The sequence below is a fragment of the Tripterygium wilfordii genome, chromosome 23, assembly GCF_013401445.1.
Source record: "Tripterygium wilfordii isolate XIE 37 chromosome 23, ASM1340144v1, whole genome shotgun sequence".
Lineage (NCBI taxonomy): Eukaryota > Viridiplantae > Streptophyta > Magnoliopsida > Celastrales > Celastraceae > Tripterygium > Tripterygium wilfordii.
Window position 1 is genome coordinate 741,854 of NC_052254.1, and position 25,718 is coordinate 767,571.

Consider the following 25,718-nt stretch of genomic DNA (forward strand, 5'->3'; position numbering starts at 1 on the left):
TCTTTGCCTAATAGTGAGAATGTTCATTACTCTCCCAACATTGACAGATTTGATTTTAACGTTATAGTGGAAGTTATCTCACTGAAACCCTAGGCCCTAACGGTTTATATAAGCAACCCTCAAGAAGAAAGTAAGCACTCCTTAAAATCCTAACCGTCTCGTTAAACATTCTTGAGGTTTTAGATCCTAACTAGATTGTCGGAGCCCCATTGGCCGCTAGTTGACCTCCGGTCCACTATTGTAAGGGTAAATTTATGTTTGAGCACAGAACGTGAGTAAATTCTTATAATTGCCCTTAATAGTCGTTGTAATGCTCGAGACTCACAAATTTATGATCCTCATTTTATCTCCAATCCATATGAAGTGTTGAATGTTAAGGGAGCCTCATGATCAATGACTATCCTGCATGCCACATGAGATTTTGGAGTTCATGAATTGGGTTATGCAGCATTGGTCATAAATGAATCATAATATAAGAGAAATTAATGCACATTAAAAAAATGGAATTAAAAGAATTTGGGCCTTCCCTAACAGGTCTGGCCCCGCAATAAATGGGTCTGAAATTAAAGCCCGTCATGAATGGATCGGTTGTAATGAGACATGGGCTGAGGCCCACTGACACTTCCATAGTCTATCCTTAAAGGTCAACGGTAAACCCCTTCAGACAGACTTTGGCGCGAAGTGTGGAGAGAAAATGAGCACCTGCAAAACCCTAATCCGATTATCTCTTCCTTTCAGTACTCGATCCTTCTCTCTTCTCTCTCTCCGACCTTCCAATTACTCTCCCCTCAACTTCATTCCCAGTCCGTTCGGTGTCCGTGCCAGAAATTATGCTTCAATTGGGGCAGCGTCGATTCCACTGGAAAGTACCGGAATCGTTGAGGACTCGCCAGAGAACGCAACTACTGACCTTGTTGAACAACTCCTCGCCAATCGAGATGACGTGACCGGGCTCATGAAAATGGAGAGAAGGTGCTCCTTTACTGATGACAGTGAAGAAAAGGCGGAGGATTTGTCGATGAAGAGGCGATGGTTTCCTTACCTTGACAGATTAAGGTCCGGGAGCTATTTTTTGACTAGTAGTGAGGTGCTGGAGGCAGTGGAGCCTCTAATAATGGATGTGAGGAAGGAGCGGTTTAGGAGCGTGGTGAAGAACCGCACGTACTCCGTGTGCTTAGTCGTGGAGGGGCTGGCCGATTTTGGGAACGTTTCCGCTGTGTTTCGGTCTGCGGATGCACTTGGGTTCCAGTCTGTTCACGTGGTATCTTGTGATAGCTCGAAAAGGTGCAACGCAGTTTGAGGTGAAATGGGTTGGTTTTGATTTTCTCTTTTATAACATGTCTAAATTGATGGCTCCGTAAGTTTCAAATTGATGGTTGTTTTTGTTACTCTTTGGGTATAGATGGAAGAGCTGCACAATATTGATTTATATTTTTCTATGCAATCTTCGCGTTGTGTATCAATTTCTTCTGCAGATTCTTGGTTAAAGAATATATTAGAAAGGATTGAATTGTTGCTAGGATGTGCTTTCTTTAGTTCTTATACGTATGAGTATGGCTACTCTGAACCAAGACGAAAGTGTTATGCTAACATTTCATATGTTATTGCTGCAGGTACAGAGACAATCGCCATGTTAGCATGGGAGCAGAGAAATGGTTAGACATTGAGCTTTGGGATTCCACCAAAGAGTGCTTTGAAACTTTGAAATCTCGTGGTTATAGAATTGCCACAACGCATCTGGGAATGGATGCGGTATTGTCCTATTTTGCCTCTTTCGGGCATATCTTTTCTTGAATGAGTAAAACTTGTGTTGCAAATGTAGTTAAAATAATGTTCTTTTAGGGACCAGACATTTTCAAATTTTCATGTATATGCTTAGACTATATGGCATTTGGCATTTACCCTTCAACGTTTCTGAGATAACTTGTCTATGTTACTGACTTTTCAGTGCTATTCTTAGGTATCTGTTTATGAAATGGACTGGTCATGCCCAACTGCGATAGTAGTTGGAAATGAAAATAGGTAATGATTTCCCCCCTTTTTTTACAAGTCTCAACATTTGGAACTTTCGTAGAATTATAGCTGGTAATTTCTGCAAAATTTGTGATCTTTCCCCAAATGCCAAGTTGAAGAGAAAAGAAAGGGTGAATATTGAATATTATTTCATATGGAAGCTATCATGTACAAAATCAGTTTAGCTTCACTATGTTGAATTTGTTGCAGTCCTTCTGAGTTCTGATACGTGGCAGCTTTCCATTGGAAGATGAAATTTAGAATATCAACGGCAGTCATCCTTGATAGTCATTTGTCTTGCTTTCGGAAGTCATTATTTCGCCATGAATCTTTGGATTGTTACCATGTAATACAGGGATGCACTCCCTTGATGCCTTGCTGCAGAAGTTCTTTTTCAATCAAAAAGCAATAAAATAAAAAATAGTTGTTGGGTTGTTGACTGCAGGGGGATAAGTGACGAGGCCCTGAAACTTTCGGATCTACACTGCAGTATTCCGATGAAAGGCATGGTCGACTCTTTTAATGTTTCAGTTGCTGCAGGGATCCTCATGCACCATGCTGTTTGTGACAGAACTTCTCGCCTGGTAATGACTGCTTTATATTTTGAAAATTCATGACGTTTATAAAAGTGAAAATAGTTTATTTATGAAGGCAGAATCAGATTAAATGTTTCCTAGACTTCTAAATTTCTTGAAGGTCTTACACAGAAACCCTCTTGGCTAGCACTCCCAACCTTGATTTCTCTGATGAACTTGAAGCTCAAATCTTTTTTTTTTTAATCAAATCAAAACATATCATGACTCCATTAATAAGAAAAGCAAAATCAAAAACCCTGATAACAGATATTTTTTAGGCCACATTGATTTGAGGGCGACCCTGCTCCCTGCTGTTCTTCTTCTTCCTCTTTTCTTCAGTTAGTAGTTACAACTATGAAAATCCAAATTAAGTTTCCATACCTGTACAAAAATTGTTCTGAGATGGATTTCAAACTAAATTTGATCCTGGTTGGAAGTGTAGGTTTCAAAGACTTGAGTTCCTGAGAATTGCGGTAGCTTATATATGATATATACGTTAACATGTGCATTAAATTTACTCAATTTCCTGGGTGTTTTACATGTTCCATTAACAGGGTTGTCATGGTGATCTGACTTCAGAAGAAAGGCAAATCCTGCTTGCAGAGTTCTCGCTGCGGCACAGCAAGAGTGCAATAAGCGTTGCACATGATTATGCAAAGCGCAAGGCAGCAGTGTCTGCGCCAGCACATTTTTCTAGAGATCATATATTTGATGTGTGATCATCCTGTAATAGGATGTTTACCTCAGTTGGCATATTATCTGAACTTCCTTCCCATTTTAATCAAAAGCTTTTGTTAACTTTTTGTTTGTGTAACAACGGATCTTTTGGAAGCTCATCTATTTTATTAACCCATCCATAGAACCACTCGAGAAAATTATATAGAAGGAAAAGAAGATGATTTTCTCCTTATGTAAGCGAAAAATAATATATGAAGATAAAATGTAGCTGATTTTTATACACTCTAGTATATGTTATCCTAGGACGGATAAGATTTGATTTTCTTGGGAAAATGAAGGGAAGTTTTGTGGATGATAGAGAGATTCAGAGCAGACTGGACTGTTTATACAAGGAAGCAAATGTTTTGGACTTGTGAAGAAATGAGGAGTGTGAAGGCCAGCTTTGGCATGGAGATGGCGATGCATTGTGAAACGATGTCGTCTATGTGACCGGGCTGGATTTGATCCCAACAAAATGAAAGTGTGGATATATGTCAAGTAGACTCTATTCATAATTGATAGCTATTTCAAATGGCCACATAAATATAGTGTAAAATAACGGTCATATTTGGGATCAGAAGCAAAGCTTTTTGTTTTAACAAGAAGCATCGCCCTGGGTGTCTGCTATGTGGAAATAGCTCAGATTCAGTTAAACACATGTTATTTCAGTGTGGTTGGGTTCGGAGGGCTTTCAAGGAAGCTTGAGTTTTTCTTCCATCCCCTACGTCTGGGAGGTGTTTGATTGAACAATGGTTGAGTAAGGTTGTCGAGGATTCTTCAAAGGATCAGTACCCTAGACTTTTCACTTGCCTTTGGCAGATTTGGCGCATGAGAAACCAAGTTCTTCATAATAACATCTTGGTTAAATCTGAGGAGGTGGGGAGGATGATGACAACATTGTTAGCAGATTACAAAGAAGCTCAGACCCTTAATCTAAATGGGCCTACCCGAAATAGTCAGCCCTCGATCAAATGGAGGCCTCCTCAACCCTTAGTTATCAAGATCAATTTTGATGCAGCTTTACGAGACTCCAAGGTGGGAATTGGTGTAATTGCCCATGATGCGGAAGGGACTCACATTGCTTCCAAATCAATTTGTGTCCCAGGGCCTTTGAATCCCCTTTTTGCAGAAAGTATTGCAGCCAGGGAGGCTCTGGTTTTTGCCAAGTCCCTCAACTGTCATGATGTTGTGCTGGAATTAAAGGGGATTCTCTGTTGGTTATCAAGGCTTTGGAGGGAAACGAGATAGACTTATCAAAGAATGGTTTGTGTATTGCATCTGCAAAAAACCTTCTTGATTCCTTTGCTCATTTCAAGTTCTCTCATGTTAAAAGATCAGCAAATCATGTTGCTGACACGTTAGCTAAGTATGCTTTATCTAATTATGGCTCTCATGAGTGGAGAGAAGCCTGCATTCCTCTTTCATGTAATTGAGACTGATTGTCTCGCTCTTTCTTCTTAATGAAAGTTTTTCTTTTCAAAAAAAGAAGCTATTAAAGATAGTGACATTGAATCCTGTCCTACATCCGGAATTAAAAAAGTTTTTTATAAGAAAGAAAGAGACTACATTGCAAGAACTTAACACAACAAATGTGTTCATTATTGTCATCAGAAACAATCCGACCAGAGAATCACCAAGTACATCATCTACTTAAAAAACTCCATAACCCAAAAATTACAGACAAAGCACTCAAATCTGATGCCCTTAAATCCAGCCCCAGTAGCTAAAGCCATGAATTCTTGTTGAGTTCTCTCCTTTCCTGCAGAGCTTTGAGTCATCATTAGCACATCAAACCCAGAAGTTGCTCTCACAGCAGCACTAGGTTCAGGCATGACTGGAAGTATTGCATCCACAATAATCACCTTTCCTTCATCAGGAATTGCATTATAGCAGTTCTTCCATAACTTCAAGCAGTGTTCATCAGTCCAGTTATGCAATACCCCCTTGAAACCAGCTCGAAGAATAATGTCGCTATAATGCATATTCACTAGAGGTTCTATTTTTTTCATAGGACAGATCAGATTTTATTTTCTCGCGAAAATGAAGGAAAGTTTTGTGGGGGATAGCACATAAAAGAGTGTGGATACTTGTTGGGCTTGGACATTGTTATTTCTTTCTTTGGGTTCTCAAAATGGGCTTTGGAGAAAGATGAATCCTTACATATTACCCTGAAATGAATTAATAAAGCAATTTTTTTTTTTTCAAGACACGGTCACATTGAACTTTGTCCAACATGCTAAATCACAAAGTCACATAAAACTTCGTCCGACATGCTGAGTCATGGAATGAAACAAGTTTTTTTTCACAAGAAAGACAGAGAAATTACATTGCAAGGAAGTTCAGTTAAACTCAAAATCAAAGCAAGCAATAACCACTTAAGAGAACAAATGTGTTCATTATTATCACCAGAAACCAAGTACTCATCTACTTAAAAAACTCCATAACCCAAGAGTTGCAGGCAAGGCACTCAAATTTGCTGCCCTTAAATCCAGCTTCAGTTGCTAAAGCCATGAATTCTTGTTGAGTTCTCTCCTTTCCACCAGGGCTTTGAGTTATCATTAGCACATCATTCTCAGAAGTAACTCTCCAAGCAGCACCAGGCTCAGGCATGACAGTACGTATTCCATCCACAATAATCACCTTTCCATCATCAGGAATTGCATTATAGCAGTTCTTCAATAACTTCAAGCAGTGTTCATCACTCCAGTCATGCAGTATCCACTATAAAACATTTCGAAGAAAAGTGTCGATATATCGCATAAAAACAGCTTGCCTGTACAAAATTGCCAACTTACCTTCAGTAAAAGAGCATCTCCTTTGGGAACACTGACGAACATATCTCCTCCTACATGTTCCACCCCTGAAACATAAATACAACGATGTTTCCAGATAAATTATGGATCGATCGATATCAACAGTAATCGTTTCTTTAATGATAAGAAAAACACACCGGGATATGATGGAGCCTGCTGTACAACATGAGGCAGGTCGAAGTTGATACCAGCAATAGAAGGGTATTTGGAGGTGATTAGGCTCAAAGTTACACCAAGGCCACCACCAATATCAACTAGCTTGTTGAGTTGTTCAAACCCTTTGTAAGATTCAAGGATCTGTTTCACAACTATGGTTGTGTGGCTTCGCATTGCAGTGTTAAGCACTTGATTGAACCTGGAGTCCTTGCCTGCGTAATCGAAGACGTTCATTCCGTACGCCCGGTTAAAAGGAACTCCTCCTTCAAGGACTGCATCTTTCAACTGGCTCCTTTATAATATAGGAATTGACATTCAACAAGTCCTTTATGATGTTGATGCTGAAAAAAGAAGAAGAAGAAGAAGAAGAAGAACTGACCAGATATCCAAGAAGACTTTGTCTTGAATCAAAGCCATCATCCTTCCCAATGAAACACCATCTTTATTCATGACAAAGTAGTTAGACACAGGAGTCAACCCATAGAGTCTTTGAGGAGATCCAGTTCCACGACCTCCATCATCAACAGAGCAAGCAAGAACAGAGTGGGCAGCAAGAAGATTGAGAATCCTATCAATCATCATAGGAGCATCTGGGTTTTTGGTAGGCATCTGTTTTGCAATCTCTGAGGAAGACAATTTGGCACCTTCACCTGCCTTGGCTAAAATCTCAAAAACCTCCAATTCAATTGCTGCATGCATAACCATTGGTAGCACTGATGAGTTCACTAGTTGCATAGCATATGAATAATGCTCATCATCTTTCACTGAATTCTCCATTACTGCCTATTCACTAGAGGTTCTATTTTTTTCACACCGCATTGAAAGGTGTGGTGGTATATATGGATGGTGGTGGGGGCATTGTTGCACAAAGGACAATCCTCTTTACTGGATGTGAACTTAGTAAAGCAAAAAATGTTAGGGATTCCAGTCATCTCAATAATTCATCTTGTCCCTCGATTAATATAAGTGTAGGGGCTTATAAAAATTGATGATTCAATCAGAGAGTAACATGTCAGTCAGTAAGATAACTGAAATCTCAGAGATCCTTTATCACTTTTGCTTTTAAAAACACCATGGTATGAACATGTATTTTGCTTAGATATCATATGAGTAAACCCTAAACCTAAACCTAATCGACATACTTTGGCTGTTGATTAATGTAGGACCCACACGGACTTTGGGAACAAGTCTGTGTTGAAAAAAACGTTCTTCCGAAATCAAAGTCAAACAAGGAAACAATGACACATGAAAATAAAGGAAGCAAAGTCATCAACAATTAGGATACCCAAAAAAAAAAAAAACAGAAAGAGACGTGAGACTTGAAGGAAAATAAGAAAAAGAGAGAGACACGTGAGACTTGAGACTTGAGATTATTTATATCGTAATGGATCATTAGCTCTAGGCTAATAAATGCGACCGAACAATGATTAATTCGTTATTTAATGATATTTGTTGGTATTATGATTGAACGAACCAACATAATTAAGAAACAATCAACGATTGAATTTGAATTGATATTGTATGCTTGATCTTTATGACTTGTAATTGGATTATTTGGTGAAATCACTACTGTAGCCTTTTCTCTATTGTCTACAATATCTTCAACAATAATTTGATTTTTATTTTCTTTCTAGCTAAATTCTCTTTTCTTTATTTTCTTACAATTGTTTTGCTCATATTCACTTAGTTTATTGGGTTGGGTAATATAATTAAGCTATACTTGTCTCTGTAGGATCTATCTCGTACTTGCATACACTATACTATTCATAGTCAATTGTGCACTTGCAATAATTATGACATCAATGACCACTCTGTGAAATAATCACAAAGGGAGGTTTGTTTATTAAGAAATATATATGGCCTGTTATTAGGGATGGTAACGGGGCGGGGCAGAAGTGGATTATGGTCGCCCCGTCCCACCCCCACCCCCACGAGTATGCCCCGTCCCCACCCTGCACCTCCACATGCAACAAATAGAAGAAGATATAAAGTACGTAGAGATGGTGAGTGTAATAGAGAACCTCAAACATCTTCCGCCTAGCACGAGAAAGACATGTCCATGCATCTGTATACATCTTTGGAAAATTCCTTACCTAATTAAATGTGTTCATTGTTGACCCGGGAGTTGTATGTATGTAATGGCTGCTTATCATATGATTTTTAGGGCTGCTTTTGTAAGTCTCCACATGTTTCTTTTACTCTGTCAAATTTGATTATGATAATGTCATCTCAGTCCAAACTCTGCTGGAGTAATGTAAACTAAAATTTCATCAATATTGACTTTTTAGTTGTTTCAAATGCTAGTATATCATCTTCTTTTTTTTTAAATAGAAAGAGAATATTATTAAATTGGACAAAATTTGGGGTGGAATACCTCTATAATATCATCCCATCAAAAGAGAATAGTATATCTTTTATGATGCAATATTAAGGCTTTTTATGATGGCTATCTATTGACCATTGAGTGTCCTTCCAATAAATATTCTTCTCAATTTGTGATCTCTTCCTGTTTTTTGAAAGAAAGGGTCAAAGACCCTATTTGTATTAGAATAATCAATACACGTCCACAGCAAGTGGTGACTTTCTCCACCCGAAGGGTAGACGAAACAACATAGATAAGAATAAAGACGAAACTAGAAAGGGAGAAAAACACAAACCAACACAAGAAAAGACTTCGACTTCAGCCAATAGCCACAAAGCCCTCATACTGCACTAGAAAAGGAAGCGGCCAACCTTGCACTTTGATGCAACTCCCTTAATTGCCACTGTAGAATTCAACTCCGAAGGGATATCTTCAATCCACGATTGGAAAATAGGGGAGGCCAGACCCCTCTTAGCCAGCAGATGAGCCGCTTCATTGGCCTCTCTAAAAACGTGGGATGCATTCCAAGAAGAGAAGCCCATCAACAAATATCTTATCTCCAACATAAGTGAACCCCAATCTGACAAATTTTCTTGACTGGACTGCTCTTGGATAGCCTTGATTAAAGTAAGACAATCCCTTTCAAGATGAATATCACCAAACCCCAAATCTTGAGCAAGCTAAAGAGCTGACGGGCCTGAATGGGCTTCTTCCTTTTGGTTTAACCATATATATATATTTTTTTAATGTTTCTAAATTTATGAAATGGCTGGGCTGGTAAGCAAGATGCATCATCTGTCGGTGTGTCTATTATCAATTGATTCTAAATGTAGACAATATTTTACAAGTCAAAATTGGAATACCGTTACTTAATTAGGCTCCGAGCTTATTTGCGGTTAAAACAAGGTAACTTATAAGGTGTGGAAAAAAAAGGATAAGTATGGATTTAGTCCTTGTATTTTACATTTTGGGTCGATTAGGCCCCTCTACTTATCAGAATCGTATATGTTAGCCCCTATGTCAAATATCTGTTAAAAATGCTAATTTGGTAGTTTTTTTTTTTTTTTCATTTCTGACGTGGTGTACTGGCGTACATGTGGATGTAACCTATCACATGGTGACACGTGGCAACCTTTTTAATTTATAATTTAAAAAATAATAATAATAATTAAACAAGCATAATCATCTTCTCCGATGAAATCAAAACTCCATCTCCAGCGACTGTATTGAATCCGACATGCTACTGCCTTTGAGGAAATGCTCTTTCGCTATTTATCTTCTAATATAAAATGATGTTTATGCGTAACTTAGAATTGGTAACTTGCAGAATTAGTATCAGACAATTACAGAGGAAAGAAAGGAGGAAGAAGAAGACACTGTAGAGAGGGAATTCATTTGATTCAAAGTTCAAAAGTAAAAGTACAAATGGCTAAGATTGCCATAAATAAGTCAGTAGCCTGTTTGAGAGAAACGGCTACTGACTTGGACAAGACAATTAAAGAAATAAAAACAAAGTATAAAAGAAATACAATTGGGCTTAGAAATTAAGAAGTCCATAGAAACAAAGAAAGCCCCAAAACAATATGTAAAGAAAAGCTGGCCCATGAACAATGAGACCAAGAGAAAAACCCAAAGAAAAACACTTAGGGCAATAGAACAATCGTGCTTCAAAGAAGCTTGTGAAGCTTCTGGAGAACAACACACCAACAGGAGGCGATGGAGAAGGGCATGAATCTAACACCCCCCCACAAGCTGAGCATGGGAGGAGATCATGTTCAGCTTGGAGATTAGATGATCAATCCGTTGAGCTGAAAGAGGCTTGGTGAGAAGATCCGCTGGTTGATCATGCGTAGACAAATGGGTAAGCTTAATCAAACCTTGTTCAATCTTCTCTCTGGTGTAGTAGAGATCTAGCTCGATGTGTTTGGTCCTCTCATGGAAAACAGGATTTGTGGCAATGTGCATAGCTGCACGATTATCACAGAATAGATGCATAGGAGTTGTTGCTTTAATCCGTAGTTCTTTGAAAAGACCATGAATCCATGTTAATTCACTAGTTGTTGATGCAAGGGCTCTATACTCTGCTTCTGCAGAGGACCTTGAAACAGTCTTCTGCTTCTTGGATTTCCAGGAAATGAGGGCATCTCCTAATTTGATGAAGTATCCAGTAACAGACCTTCTAGTATCCGGGCATGTAGCCCAATCCGAATCAGAAAATCCTTTGACCTGTAGAGTGTTAGTCGAAGGATAAAAAAGACCTTGATTTAGAGTACCTTTGACATACCTTAAGACTCTGTTAGCTGCCTGCATGTGTAAATCTGTAGGCTTTTGCATAAATTGACTCAAATGGTTAACAGTAAAACTTATATCTGGTCTGGTAATGGTAAGATACATAAGTCTACCTATTACCCTTCTAAAACAGAAAGGGTCTTCCAGAGGTTTTCCTTGATAACTAGATAATCTAACATTGGTATCTATAGGGGACTTGCTGGGTTTAGCTTCTGAAAGACCTGCATCATTTAACAAATCAGTAACATATTTTCTTTGGCATATTGATAAACCTTTATCTGTGGTAGTAACTTCAATTCCCAAAAAGAATTTTAGAGGACCTAAGTCTTTTACTTTAAAATAGGAACCTATATAAGTCTTGACTTCATTAATTAAATTGATGTTGTTGCTACCTATGGCCATGTCATCCACATATAATAAGAGTACTATGTTGTTTCCATTTTTGTTATAGTAAAATAGAGAATAGTCTGCCCTACTCTGAGTAAAACCGAAATTGATTAAAGCCTGCTTACATTTTACATTCCATTGTCTAGAAGCTTGTTTTAAACCATAGATAGATTTGTTTAGTTTGCAAACTAATTTGTTATTTTTGTTCGGAAAACCTGGAGGGAGTTTCATATAAACATCCTCCTTTAAATCACCATTTAAAAAAGCATTTTGTACATCTAAGTGATGCACAATCCATTTATTCATGGCTGCCAAAGCCAAGAATATCCTAACAGTTGTTATTTTGACTACAGGAGCAAATGTCTCCTTGTAGTCAAATCCCTCATGTTGACTAAAACCTTGAGCTACAAGTCTAGCCTTGTACCTCTCAATACTCCCATCTGCATTGTACTTAATTTTATATATCCATTTACATCCAATTGCTTTCCTATCCTTAGGTAATTCAACTAATGTCCAAGTCCTATTATCTGTCAAAGCTTTCATTTCAAGATTCATAGCTTTACACCATTGTTCATCTTTTAAAGCCTCTGTATACTTACTTGGTTCTTGGTGTTTTGATATAGCAGCAAAGAAAGGCAAATAAGATGAATGCTGTGTGGCAGAAATGTCACAGACATAATCTGCAAGATGTGCAGGTTTCTTTCTAGTTCTTGTATCTACTTCTTTAGGTGTTGTATTGACATTTTCTGTAATGTTGTTTCTAGTATTCACTGAATCATTTTGAGCATGTGATGTTATCAAATCAGTATTATGTTTGAAGGGAAAAATGTGTTCTTGAAAAACAACATCTCTAGATGTAAATAACTCATGTGTTTCTAGATTAAGTAGCTTATAACCCTTAGTTCCTATTGGATATCCTAAGAATAAACAAGGGACACCTTTAGGATTGAATTTAGATCCTTGAGGTTTGTTGTTTTTAGCTAGGCAAAAACATCCAAACACTCTTAAAATGGTGTAATCTATAGGGGTCTTATATAAAATTTCATGAGGTGTTTTATTGTCTAACACTCTAGTTGGTAGTCTATTGATCAAGAAAGCTGCAGTTTGGACACAATGTGCCCAAAAATTTTCTTGCAAATTACTTTGTAATCTGAGAGTTCTAGCAACATTTAACAAATGTTGGTGCTTTCTTTCCACAACCCCATTTTGCTGGGGTGTGTAAGGACAACTTTTCTGATGAATAATGCCTTCTAAGGTAAATAATTCATACATGAGAAACTCTTTACCATTATCTGTTCTTATTGTTTTGATTCTTTTTGTAAACTGAGTTTTAACATAGTTGATGAATCCTGTAATATATTTTCTTGTCTCATCCTTAGAATGCATTAAAAAAATCCAAGTCATTCTAGAATAGTCATCCACAATTGTTAAGAAATATTTATAACCTTCAATAGAAATTACATTGCTAGGACCCCAAATGTCCATGTGGACAAGTTCAAAACATTCCTTAGAATGAGTAGTACTTAAACAAAAAGGTTTTCTTTTCATCTTGCCCAAATGACAATCTACACAATCATGTGAATCCTCTTTTATCTTTAGGGGCAGGAGCTTGGACACATTCCCAGAAGGATGTCCAAGTCTCATGTGCCATATCTTAGAGCTAATGATTGAATTCACAGAACTCCCAAAAACTAAATTCCTTCTTTGATCATGATTCAGCAGATATAATCCCTTAACAGTCATTCCCATCCCAGCATTCTTCATAGTGAGTATCTCCTGCAATTCACATCTATTTTTTCTAAAAACTATTGCATATTTATCATTGCTAGTTAATTTGCTAACAGAAATCAAATTGAAATTGAAAGTAGGAACACACAAAACATGAGTGAGAGTGATATGTTCTGTGAGTTTAGTAGTGCCTATGTGAGTTATATTATGTCTCTGTCCATTTGGCAGTGACACAAATGCATTTGTGATAGTACGATATGTATCAAGTAAATGTATATCACACACAACATGATCAGTGGCACCACTATCAATAATCCATTTAGTGGGAAATTTAGTAGAAGAGGAAGAATTGTTACCTGCCACTGCAGCTGCAGTGGCCACATATTGATGCTCTTGGGTAGAGTTGTCAGAATTGACCATTTTTGCTTGAAGAAAAGATATGAGCTGCTGGCACTGATCATTGTTCAAATCAGCAGAACTGTTCTGGCCTGAACTTTCCACTTGATTGGCGGAATAGCTCCTATTGTTATTGTTGTTATTTGATTTGAACCTCTTTGATGGATTGTTTGGATTACCATGAAGCTTGTAGCACTTCTCAATAGTATGATTGTCTTTTCTGCAGTATCTACAAAATAGTGCCTCTTTGTTTGCTTGAGCTGGTCTGAAACCATCATTATCTCTTTTGATTCTGTCTGTGTCTCTGTTTGGTTGAGAATTCTTGTAATTGTTCTTTGTGCCTTGGCTTGCTTGAGTATTGTTGAATTTGTTGAAAGCCATAGCCATGACATCAGATGGTACACCTTTCTCTGTGCTGGTGACCTTTTGTTTCAATTCTTCTTGTAATATCACATTGAATGCTGTCTTTACATCAGGAAAAGGCTTCATCAATATAATTTGACTGCTAACATGTCGATACTCCTCATTTAATCCCAATAAAAATTGCATGAGCTTCTCTTTATCTCTCTTTGTTAGAACCTGCCTGTGAGTGTCACAATGATTGCATTTTGAAATCTGCTCATACTCTTGGAGTTCTTCCCACAAAGCCTTGAGTTTGGAATAATATTCTGTGATTGTTAGCCCCTTTTGCTTCATGTTTCCTAGTTCTCTGTAGATTTCAAAAACCCTAGTTTCATTTGCCACTGAATACCTGCCTTTAATTTCTGACCACAACTCCTCTGCTGTGTCTGAAATAGAAATGCTGGAGAGGATACTTGGAGCAACACAGTTAGTGATCCAAGCTTTGATCAAGCTGTTTCCTTGTTTCCAGACTTGGAAATTGATATCTTCAGGAGAAGGAACATGTAAGGTTCCATCAATAAACCCTATTTTGTTTCTGATTTCCAAGGAGTTTCGAAAATTTGCACTCCAAATATGATAATTGGTGCCATCAAGCTCCAAAGGAATGAGTTTGCTAATAGCAAAGTCATTAGGAAGAAAAGTATATGGATTACTAAAAGGATTTGGTGCAGGTGTTTGTGCAGGGGTGGAAATGATGGCTGGTGGTGTTGTTGCTGTTGCAAGGTTAGGAAGAATGGGAGGGATTACAGACATGGAGGGAACTGCAGGAGTTGCAGGCATGGAGGAAGGCATTGCAGGCATAGGAAGAAAAGGTGATGGATAAATAGGTGGTAGATTAGATGGTAGTGGATTAGTGTAACCCATATATGGAAAATGAGTACCTGTTAAAGATGGACCAGAAAATGGTACATTTATGTAGCCATTGGTCATGAAATTCGTAGCTTCCATTGTAGGTGGTGGTGGGATGGGTGGTGGAATTCCAGGAGGAGTCATATGCTCCGATACCATAATATAAAATGATGTTTATGCGTAACTTAGAATTGGTAACTTGCAGAATTAGTATCAGACAATTACAGAGGAAAGAAAGGAGGAAGAAGAAGACACTGTAGAGAGGGAATTCATTTGATTCAAAGTTCAAAAGTAAAAGTACAAATGGCTAAGATTGCCATAAATAAGTCAGTAGCCTGTTTGAGAGAAACGGCTACTGACTTGGACAAGACAATTAAAGAAATAAAAACAAAGTATAAAAGAAATACAATTGGGCTTAGAAATTAAGAAGTCCATAGAAACAAAGAAAGCCCCAAAACAATATGTAAAGAAAAGCTGGCCCATGAACAATGAGACCAAGAGAAAAACCCAAAGAAAAACACTTAGGGCAATAGAACAATCGTGCTTCAAAGAAGCTTGTGAAGCTTCTGGAGAACAACACACCAACAGGAGGCGATGGAGAAGGGCATGAATCTAACATCTTCTTCCATTCGTCCGATTGATGAAGGAAATACATATGTAGGTTGGTTCAATCGAGAGTATCACCATATTCAAGATGGTATAAACGGACAAATCAAGTCAAGGAACCAAATTCTCCTGTTAAAGCTAGGCCTAGGATTTCCAAAATCAGCATCAAATCTGATTGTTCAGGCATGTGCAAGCAATTCTTTGTTTTCCATCACATGCTTCAGCTTATAAACCCTAATTCTCTCTCCCAAATCAATTCTTTGTTTTCCTTGGAATTTGAATCAATACAGGGGGATCTTCGCTGATTGCAAGTTCAAGGGTCATAAATACTATAAATGGTGGAGGAGAAGAAGCCAAAACCAGTTTATCAAACTCATGTTCTTGAATTACTGCAATCAAAGGCAACAATATCCCAACAAAATACCCACCCATGTTCAAGCCAGACTGAAGATACAAGAAATACCCAGTTCAAGAACCCAACTCGTACTGCGGTACCTGAAACCCATGTTCAACCTCATACCCAGTTCATCTCCTTCATCATTTCACAAGAACATCTCTAAATCTAACCCAATTAATCAACATCGTCAAACGTTCGAATAGAACAAATATATGCTCACAACCAATTAATCAAACCCAATCCTTCACACTCTTCCTCTTCCTCCCCTTGCTCCACGCGACCGCCGCCGCCACCGTCGTTCTTCATCATCTCCTCCTGCTCCAATTGATTTAGGGTTTTAAATAAAAATAGGTTTTTAAATTTTTAAGGGCTTGTTTGATTTTTGGTTGGGAACATGTCACATTTTACACATCACTTTTACTTTTCCAAATAAAATCCATGTCTAACTTATAAGCTCTCAGTGTTTCGTGAAACTTATAGATAGCTCACGTAGGCTTATATGTTGTAAAAATATCTATTTTACTTTAGTTTAAAAGATAGAATAAAAACTACACAAGCCATTAAAAACTATATAAATCATTATAGTTGTTATTTTATGATTTTTATTTGTTTGATGATTTTTTATTATTAATCTTAGTTTTATGTTTAGACATATAAATCACAAGATATCTTTATAGAAAAAAAATTAATTTATATATCATATATAATGTTATCTTAATAAAAAAATAAAAATAAACTCTAAAATAAGTTTTAATTTAGAATTTATTTTTTTGGAATTTATTAGAGTTTTTAAACTAACTTATAAACTAGCTTGTCTAATGTGTAGTGTATAAACAACTTTATAATTTAGTTTATAAGCTCCGCAAAACATAAGCTCTAAAGTCTAAACAATGTTTTCTACTCAAATACAAAACATTTTTTTTTTGGTGACTCACTGAAAACACAGTCCTCCAAACTCCGCTCTAATGAGAAATTTACGAACGACGTTCTCCATCTTCGATCGTAAATTCACACAGTCCTCTAGACTCCACTTTACCGGCCACGTCCTCCTTCTCCGATCGCAAATTCTCGTCCTTCATCGACACTATGATCTTCGACTCTTGGTGCGTGCATTGGTAGTAGCCAAGTCAGTAATTAAATGGCTGCTCCGCGCTTGGGAATTGGCTCGAGAGGCAAACAATAAGGATTTCAGACGCAGCCATCGCTAAGTAGATGATGGGAGAATTGTTCATGTCTCCAGTACTTTGGAGGTCTATAGCACATAAAGAAGAGAAATGTAATGAAAAAGTTCAGATTTTTAGACACTATAAAGTTATCAATATCGTAGGACATGAGATTTGATTTTCTCGCGAAAATGAAGGAAAGTTTTGTGGAGGATAGGGAGACCAGACGAGACTTTCTAGTTTTTATACAAGGAAGCAAATTTTTGGACTTGTGAAGAAATGAGGAGCGTGAACAGTGAAATACAGCTTTGTTACGAAGATACACTATGAAACGACGTCGTCTGATTGTAGGAGAGTTCCACGTAAGATCATCATAATTGGATTGGGCTGGATTTGATCCCAACAAAATGAATGAAAGCGTGGATACTTGTTGGGCTTGGGCATTCAAAATGGGCTTCGGAGAAAGACAACAAGAACATTGATTGAGATCCCATAAAAATTATCACATTTTATCCCGGATAAATATAGAGAGTTAAATGTTAAATGAGTTCTACATGTGTTTTTTATAATGCAGGACTAATTTACATGCCGCATACATTTGGGATAAAATGAGGGTCATATCACATAATCACATTGAATCCCGACCTACATGCTAAACTCCGGAATTAAAAAAGTTTTTTTTATAAGAAATAGGGAGATTACATTGCAAGGGAGTGCAGTTAAACTTAAAATCAAAGCAAGCAATGACCACTTAACACAACAAATGTGTTCATTACTATCATCAGAAACAATCAAACCAGAGATTCACCAACTACATCATCTACTTAAAAAATTCCATAACCGAAAAGTTGCAGACAAAGCGCTCAAATCTGATTCCCTTAAATCCAGCTCCAGTAGATAAAGCCATGAATTCTTGTTGAGTTCTCTCCTTTCCTCCAGGGCCTTGAGTTATCATTAGCACATCACGCGCAGAAGTAACTCTCCAAGCAGCACCAGGCTCAGGCATGACTGTACGTATTCCATCCACAATAATCACCTTTCCATCATCAGGAATTGCATTATAGCAGTTCTTCAATAACTTCAAGCAGTGTTCATCACTCCAGTCATGCAGTATCCACTACAAAACATTTCGAAGAAAAATGTCAATATAACGCATAAAAACAGCTTGCCTGTACAAAATTGCCAACTTACCTTCAGTAAAAGAGCATCTCCTTTGGGAACACTGACGAACATATCTCCTCCTACATGTTCCACCCCTGAAACATAAATACAACGATGTTTCCAGATAAATTATGGATCGATCGATATCAACAGTAATCGTTTCTTTAATGATAAGAAAAACACACCGGGATATGATGGAGCCTGCTGTACAACATGAGGCAGGTCGAAGTTGATACCAGCAATAGAAGGGTATTTGGAGGTGATTAGGCTCAAAGTTACACCAAGGCCACCACCAATATCAACTAGCTTGTTGAGTTGTTCAAACCCTTTGTAAGATTCAAGGATCTGTTTCACAACTATGGTTGTGTGGCTTCTCATTGCAGTGTTAAGCACTTGATTGAACCTGGAGTCCTTGCCTGCGTAATCGAAGACGTTCATTCCGTACGCCCGGTTAAAAGGAACTCCTCCTTCAAGGACTGCATCTTTCAACTGGCTCCTTTATAATATAGGAATAGACATTCAACAAGTCCTTTAAGTTGTTGATGCTGAAAAAAGAAGAAGAAGAAGAAGAAGAAGAAGAAGAAGAAGAAGAAGAAGAAGAAGAAGAAGAACTGACCAGATATCCAAGAAGACTTTGTCTTGAATCAAAACCATCATCTTTCCCAATGAAACACCATCTTTATTCATGACAAAGTAGTTAGACACAGGAGTCAGCCCATAGAGTCTTTGAGGAGATCCAGTTCCACGACCACCATCATCAACAGAGCAAGCAAGAACAGAGTGGGCAGCAAGAAGATTGAGAATCCTATCAATCATCATAGGAGCATCTGGGTTTTTGGTAGGCATCTGTTTTGCAATCTCTGAGGAAGACAATTTGGCACCTTCACCTGCCTTGGCTAAAATCTCAAAAACCTCCAATTCAATTGCTGCATGCATAACCATTGGTAGCACTGATGAGTTCACTAGTTGCATAGCATATGAATAATGCTCATCATCTTTCACTGAATTCTCCATTACTGCCTATTCACTAGAGGTTCTATTTTTTTCACACCGCATCGAAAAGGTGTGGTGGTATATATGGATGGTGGTGGGGGCATTGTTGCACAAAGGACAATCCTCTTTACTGTTAAAACTGATGTGAACTTACTAAAGCAAAAAATGTTAGGGATTCCAGTCATCTCTGTAATTCATCTTGTCCCTTCATTAATGTGAGTATGGGGGTTTATAAAAACTGATGATTGAATCAGAGAGTAACATGCCAATCAATAAGATAACTGAGATCTCATTTATTAGGATCATTATCACTTTTACTTTTAAAAACATCATGGTATGAACATGCATTTTACTTAGATATCATATGAGTAAACCCTAAACCTAAACCTAAACCTCATCGACCTACTTTGGCTGTTGATTAATGTAGGACCCACACAGACTTTGGGGACAAGGCTGTGTTGAAAAAACGTTCCTCCAAAATCAAAGTCAAACAAGGAAACAATGACATGAAAATAAAGGAAGGAAAGTCATCAAAAATTAGGATACGACATAAAAATAAACAGAAAGAGACGTGAGACTTGAAGGAAAATAAGAAAAAGAGAAAGACCCGTGAGACTTGAGACTTGAGACTTGAAGTTATTTAGATCGTAATGGATCATTAGCTCTAGGTTAATAAATGCGACCGAACAATGATTAATTCGTTATTCAATGATATTTGTTGGCACTGTGATTGAATGTTGTAACATAATTGAGAAATAATCGACCATTGAATTTGAATTGATGTTGTATAGTTGATCTTTATGACGTGTAATTGGATTAGTTGGTGAAATCACTACTGTAGCCTTTTCTCTATTGTCTACAATAGCTTCAACAATAATTTGATTTTTATTTTCTTTCTCGCTAAATTCTATTTTCTTTCTCTTCTTACAATTGTTTTGCTCATATTCACTTAGTTTATTGAGTTAGGTAATATAATTAAGCTATACTTGTCTCTGTAGGATCTATCTCGTGCTTGCATACACTATACTATTCATAGTCAATTGTGCACTTGCAACAATTATTACATCAATGACCACTTTGTGAAATAATCACAAGGAGAGGTTTGTTTATTAAGAAATATATATGACCTGTTATTAGGGATGGTAATGGGGTGATGTGGAAGCGGATCCTGGTCGCCCCATTCCCACCCTGCACCTCCACGAGTAGGCCCCGTCCCTACCCCGTACCTCCACATGCAACAAATAGAAGAAGATATAAAGTCCGTAGAGATGGTGAGTGCAGTAGAAAACCTCAAACATCTTCCACCTAACACGAGAAAGACTTGTCAATCTGTATACATCTTTGGAAAATTCCTTACCTAAATGTATTCATTGTTGACCAGAGTGATGTATGTATGTAAGGGCTGAATAGACTTCTTCCTTTTGGTTTAATCATATATATATATATATATATATATATATATATTTTAATGTTTCTAAATTTATGAAATGGCTGGGCTGGTAAGCAAGATGCATCATCTCTGGGTGTGTCTATTATCAATTGATTCCGAATGTAGACAATATTTTACGAGTCAAAATTGGAATACCGTTTCTTAGGTTTCCAAGCTTATTTGGGATCAAAACAAGGTAACATAAAAGTGTGGAAAAAAAAGAATAAGTATGGATTTAGTCCTTATATTTTACATTTTAGGTCGATTAAACCCCTCTACTTATCATAATCGTATATGTTAGCCCTTATGTCAAATATCTGTTAAAAATGCTAATTTGGTAGTTATTTTTTTTCCATTTCTGATGTGGCGTACTGGCGTACATGTGGACGTAACCTATCACATGGTGACACGTGGCAACCTTTTAAATTTATGATTTAAAAAATAAAAATAATAATTAAACAAGGAGAATCATCTTCTCCGACAAAATCAAAACTCCATTTCCGGCGACTATATTGCATTTGACATGCTACTGCCTTTGAAGAAATGCTCTTTCCCGATTTATCTTCTTCCATTCGTCTGTCACGATTCTGTTTAAGTGGCTTTGACTTAAGCGACGTCGTCTTTTGTTAGTATCTCTTTGTTGCTTCCTGGAACTGCAGCCATCAGATGAGAAGAAGCAATGAAGGGCTGCGATTACTTTATGTTGTATATGTATTGTTGTTGCTTTGTAGGTTAAGTTGTTGTTGAAGTTATTCCTGTGTTAGGGTTGTTTTGGAGAGCCGCCTCTCTCTAAAGGGGGTTACCTGTGGTCACTTGCTTGGAGGGACCCTGGATCTGTTCTTGTTATGTACTTGGAGTTCATTCAGTCATATATAGATATCCTCAGTTCTGGTTGGAGTTAACTGTGTTGGTCTTATTTATCTCCTGGTTACTTGCTCATTTATAGTTGTGTGACAAATTGGTATCAGAGGAACCTTCTTGCTCATGGTTAAGACGAGAGCGATGACGGACGATGACTCTCCTTCCACTATCCTGGCGGCTATTACAGCTCTCACAGCCCGTTTTGAAGCCCGTTTCGAGGTTCAGAACGCAGCGATTCAATCCCTCCACGAGCGCCTTGCTCCAGCTCAGGCACCTCCGGCACCAGCCCCACCACCACCACCAGACCCAGCCTTAGTAGTTCCTGCTCTTGAGCGTGGGAGGAATGAGAATGCTGGACATGTGGCTTGGCAGAACCGCAACCCACGGTTGGATTTTCCGAAGTTCTCCGGTAATGACCCAACAGAGTGGCTCCAACGAGCTAGTCAATACTTCCTTTATTATCAGACCCCGATGGAACAGAGAGCCCTGATCGCTCTTTATCATATGGAGGGCCGTGCGGCGATTTGGGGCCGGGAATTCCAAGTTTCTGGCCAACTACGGTCTTGGACTGATTTCGTTAGTGCGTTGCGCACTCGCTTTGGCCCCGGATTATTTGAGGACCCCCTGGAGGAGTTAATGCGACTCCGTCAGACTGGCTCGGTGGATGAGTATTGCCTTAAGTTTGAAGAATTGGTTGTCAAGGTCCAAGGGTTGACAGCAGCCCATAAGTTGAGTTGTTTCTTGGGGGGTTTGAAGGAGGAAATTCGGTTACCAGTTAAAATGTTGATGCCCCAATCAATTTTGGCAGCCCAAGCTTTAGCCAGGATGCAAGAAGAAACTCTTCAGATCACGCAGCGACAGTTTCGTCACCCACAGTTGGGAGCAATGCCGCATCACCATCACTATCAATCCGAACTCAGTGTGGGGTCCCTTACACCGGCTTTGCCCGCGCCTCCTGCAGTATTATCACTCCCCTACCCAGGTTATGGAATGCATCCGACACCTCCTACAACCACCCGTTCCCCCGTCACCTCCGAGTTACCCAAACCAAGTTTTTTGTCAAAAGGGCCTCCAGTCCAGAGAATTACAGACCAGCAAATGCGCGAGAAGAAACGGAGGGGGTTATGTTATAGCTGTGATGCTAAATGGTCTCCGGGTCACCAGTGTCCAAACCCCAAACTCTTTTACATCGAGACTCAGGCGGATAATTTTTCTCTGGCTGAAATGGGTGGGAAGGCAGAAACGGTGGCCATTGCCGAAGGAAATGAGGTCTCTATTAGTGCTATGCCGGGGTCCTCCACCCAAGATCCTGAAATTTCTTTGCATGCACTGTCGGGGTCTTCCTCACCGCGTACCATGAGAGTGGTTGGACGAATTGGGCAGCACCATTTTGTGGCCTTAATTGATACGGGCTCCACTCATAATTTTCTGGACCCTGCCATGTCTCACAAGTCGCACTTGGTACCTCAACAGTGTGCTACAATGCCTATTAAAATCGCCAATGGAGATGAAGTTCATAGCCAAGGAAAGCATTGTGGAGTCGTTTTTTGCATCCAAAAATTGATCTTCTGTACTGATTTTTTGGTTTTGCCGTTGGGGGGCTGTGACATGATCTTGGGCATCCAATGGCTGCGGGCCTTTGAAGTGGTGCAGTGGGACTTCCGGAAGCTGACTATGGAGTTTGTTTATCAGGGAGCACGTTGTAAACTGGTTGGCCTACAGCCGTCTTCCTCTGATCTCATATCAATGGCGAACTGTGGTACATTTCAGAAGTTCGAAAGACATGGCATGTTGTTGCAATTAGTTGAAACTGGCTCGGCCACCTCTCTCACCTCCCCTGATGCGGAGATTAATCAATTATTGTCCTCGTACCTGGCTATTTTTACGGAACCAACTGGTCTGCCGCCAATGCGAACCCATGATCATAGAATTGTGCTACAAGAGGGTACTTCCCCTATCAATGTGAGGCCATACAGGTACCCCCATTATCAGAAAGCGGAAATTGAGAAAATCATCCACGAACTCTTAAAGACCGGGGTCATCCGCAATAGTGTGAGTCCTTTCTCTTCTCCTGTTTTATTGGTGCGCAAGACGGATGGCACGTGGCGGATGTGTGTGGATTATCGGGCTGTAAACAAGGCGACTATTAAGGATCGCTTTCCCATGCCTCTCATTGAGGAACTATTGGATGAATTAAACGGGGCGGTGATTTTTTCAAAGTTGGATCTACGCTCCGGTTACCACCAAATTCGGGTAGTGGAGGAGGATATCCCGAAAACGGCTTTTAGAACTCATGAAGGTCATTATGAATTCCTTGTCATGCCCTTTGGTCTCACAAACGCCCCATCGACTTTCCAAAGTCTTATGAATGCCGTGTTCAAGCCCTACCTTCGCCGGTTTGTTCTTGTGTTCTTTGATGATATATTGGTCTATAGCCAGTCCCGGCAGGACCATTTGCACCACCTGACCATTGTTTTAGAGCTTCTACAACAACATCAACTTTTTGTTAAGGCTTCTAAGTGCAGTTTTGGAGTCAAAGAAGTGGGGTATTTGGGACATATTATTGATAGCCATGGGGTGCGGACTGATCCTGATAAAACGCAAGCTATGAGAGAGTGGCCTATTCCTAAATCAGTAAAGGCGCTCCGGGGGTTCTTGGGGCTCACTGGGTATTACCGAAAATTTATTCGAGGGTATGGAGCTATTGCAGCACCACTATACAAGCTTCTTGCCAAAAATTCTTTCATTTGGTCGGATGCGGCCACAACAGCTTTTCATGCTTTGCGGGACGCTGTAACATCTCCGCCTGTACTAGCTCTCCCTGATTTTTCCAGACCATTTGTGATTGAATGTGACGCATCTGGTAGTGGCATTGGGGCTGTGTTGCTCCAAAACGGCAGACCCATCTCCTATTTTAGTGCTGCCTTGAAAAACAGAGCACTTAATCTGTCAACTTACGAAAAAGAGTTATTTGCTCTAGTTTCCTCTATCAAGAAATGGCGGGCATACTTGTTGGGTCACACATTTACGGTCAAAACAGATCATTCCAGCTTGAAGTTTCTCCTTGAGCAGCAAATTGGAACTCCGGCCCAACAAAAGTGGATTAGCAAACTCTTTGGTTATGATTTCTCGGTGGAATATAAGCAAGGGAAGGAGAATCAAGTGGCCGATGCCCTCTCGCGGCAACTGGAAGTGGGCGATCCAACCCCACCTTCCATCTGTGCAATCACCATTCCAACTATAGACCTCCTTACAGATATCAAGCGGTCCTATGATGGAGATCCTTGGATAGGGCAGCAAGTTACACTGTTGACAGCCATTCCACCTTTGGGGTCCAAATTCAGTTTGCGGAGTGATGTTCTGGTCTATAAAAATCGATTAGTTGTTGGTAATCAAGCTGGTGTGCGTGGTAAGATTCTGGACCAGATTCATAGTTCTACTTTGGCGGGACATGCTGGCTATGATAAGACCCTTCAAAGAGCCCATCGGGACTTCTATTGGCCAGGCATGAAATCTGATGTCAAGATTTTCATCAAGCATTGCGAGGTGTGTCAAACAACCAAGTACCTCAATACTCAACCGTATGGGTTGCTGCAACCGTTGCCAATACCGACCAAAATTTGGGCAGATATTAGCTTGGATTTTGTGGAAGGATTACCAACATCGGGGGGAAAATCAGTTCTCTTAGTTGTGGTGGATAGACTTTCGAAGTATGCTCATTTCCTGGCGCTTTCCCACCCGTATACAGCAGCATCTGTGGCTCAAATATTTTTAGATAATATCTTCAGATTGCACGGGATTCCGGAATCCATGGTGACAGACCGTGACTCAGTTTTTACCAGCGCATTCTGGACTAAATTCTTTGACTTTGCAAGGGACGAGGTTGAATTTCACTACCAGTTACCATCCTCAAAGTGACGGTCAAACCGAAGCGGTGAATAAGGCCCTTGAGCAATATCTCCGGTGTTTCGCAGGGACTCAGCCCAAGAAGTGGCTACAGTGGCTTCCCCTAGCAGAGTATTGCTATAACACTACTACTCATTCGAGTTCCAAGTTCACTCCCTTTGAAATTGTCTATGGGCGACCCCCTCCTCGTCTTTGTGATTATATCCCGAACACAACAACCATTGCAGCTGTGGATACTTACCTCCGATCCAGGGAGGACATTATGGGAGTTTTGCGACATAATCTCAATAAAAGTCAAAACTCTATGAAGCGCTTTGCTGATGCGAAACGAACCCCCATTGTCTTTGAAGTGGGTGATTTGGTTTATTTAAAGTTGCAGCCCTATCGACAAGTCTCAGTAGTCCAACGCCAAAATCTCAAGCTTGCACCCCGCTATTATGGGCCTTTTACCATCCTCCAGAAAGTTGGCACCGTAGCGTATAAATTGGCTCTACCTCCAACTTCTCTTATCCATC

At 39.2% G+C, this 25,718-nt stretch overlaps 4 protein-coding genes across 4 annotated transcripts; 1 reads left to right on the forward strand and 3 right to left on the reverse strand.

Moving 5' to 3' along the window:
- The first annotated feature begins 672 nt into the window (after window positions 1–672).
- LOC119992514 (tRNA (guanosine(18)-2'-O)-methyltransferase) lies at window positions 673–3,496 on the forward strand. Its single transcript, XM_038839244.1, has 5 exons — window positions 673–1,284; window positions 1,614–1,752; window positions 1,961–2,022; window positions 2,459–2,597; window positions 3,143–3,496. The coding sequence occupies exons 1-5, from the start codon at window positions 695–697 to the stop codon at window positions 3,305–3,307; spliced, it is 1,095 nt and encodes a 364-aa protein (XP_038695172.1). The 5' UTR covers window positions 673–694; the 3' UTR covers window positions 3,308–3,496.
- Window positions 3,497–4,828: 1,332 nt separating this feature from the next.
- On the reverse strand, window positions 4,829–5,467 carry LOC119992485 (anthranilate N-methyltransferase-like). Its single transcript, XM_038839204.1, has one exon. The coding sequence runs from the start codon at window positions 5,312–5,314 to the stop codon at window positions 4,952–4,954; it is 363 nt and encodes a 120-aa protein (XP_038695132.1). The 5' UTR covers window positions 5,315–5,467; the 3' UTR covers window positions 4,829–4,951.
- Window positions 5,468–5,586: 119 nt separating this feature from the next.
- Window positions 5,587–7,104, reverse strand: LOC119992484 (caffeic acid 3-O-methyltransferase 1-like). Its single transcript, XM_038839203.1, has 4 exons — window positions 6,654–7,104; window positions 6,256–6,566; window positions 6,101–6,165; window positions 5,587–6,026 (listed from the first exon to the last, which is right to left on the reverse strand). The coding sequence occupies exons 1-4, from the start codon at window positions 7,049–7,051 to the stop codon at window positions 5,730–5,732; spliced, it is 1,071 nt and encodes a 356-aa protein (XP_038695131.1). The 5' UTR covers window positions 7,052–7,104; the 3' UTR covers window positions 5,587–5,729.
- A 10,407-nt stretch (window positions 7,105–17,511) lies between these two features.
- LOC119993421 (caffeic acid 3-O-methyltransferase 1-like) lies at window positions 17,512–19,083 on the reverse strand. Its single transcript, XM_038840571.1, has 4 exons — window positions 18,631–19,083; window positions 18,200–18,510; window positions 18,045–18,109; window positions 17,512–17,970 (listed from the first exon to the last, which is right to left on the reverse strand). Exons 1-4 carry the CDS (start codon window positions 19,026–19,028, stop codon window positions 17,674–17,676), a joined length of 1,071 nt encoding a protein of 356 aa, XP_038696499.1. The 5' UTR covers window positions 19,029–19,083; the 3' UTR covers window positions 17,512–17,673.
- Window positions 19,084–25,718: the final 6,635 nt, after the last annotated feature.

Coding starts and splice junctions, on each gene's coding strand:
- LOC119992514 (XM_038839244.1), top strand. CDS start 695: ATGAGCACCTGCAAAACCCTAATCCGATTATCTCTTCCTTTCAGTACT. Junction 1,753..1,960: donor CGCATCTGGGAATGGATGCG/GTATTGTCCTAT, acceptor TGCTATTCTTAG/GTATCTGTTTATGAAATGGA. Junction 2,598..3,142: donor GTGACAGAACTTCTCGCCTG/GTAATGACTGCT, acceptor TTCCATTAACAG/GGTTGTCATGGTGATCTGAC.
- LOC119992485 (XM_038839204.1), bottom strand. CDS start 5,314: ATGAAAAAAATAGAACCTCTAGTGAATATGCATTATAGCGACATTATT.
- LOC119992484 (XM_038839203.1), bottom strand. CDS start 7,051: ATGGAGAATTCAGTGAAAGATGATGAGCATTATTCATATGCTATGCAA. Junction 6,567..6,653: donor AAAGTCTTCTTGGATATCTG/GTCAGTTCTTCT, acceptor TATATTATAAAG/GAGCCAGTTGAAAGATGCAG. Junction 6,166..6,255: donor GCAGGCTCCATCATATCCCG/GTGTGTTTTTCT, acceptor TTTATGTTTCAG/GGGTGGAACATGTAGGAGGA.
- LOC119993421 (XM_038840571.1), bottom strand. CDS start 19,028: ATGGAGAATTCAGTGAAAGATGATGAGCATTATTCATATGCTATGCAA. Junction 18,511..18,630: donor AAAGTCTTCTTGGATATCTG/GTCAGTTCTTCT, acceptor TATATTATAAAG/GAGCCAGTTGAAAGATGCAG. Junction 18,110..18,199: donor GCAGGCTCCATCATATCCCG/GTGTGTTTTTCT, acceptor TTTATGTTTCAG/GGGTGGAACATGTAGGAGGA.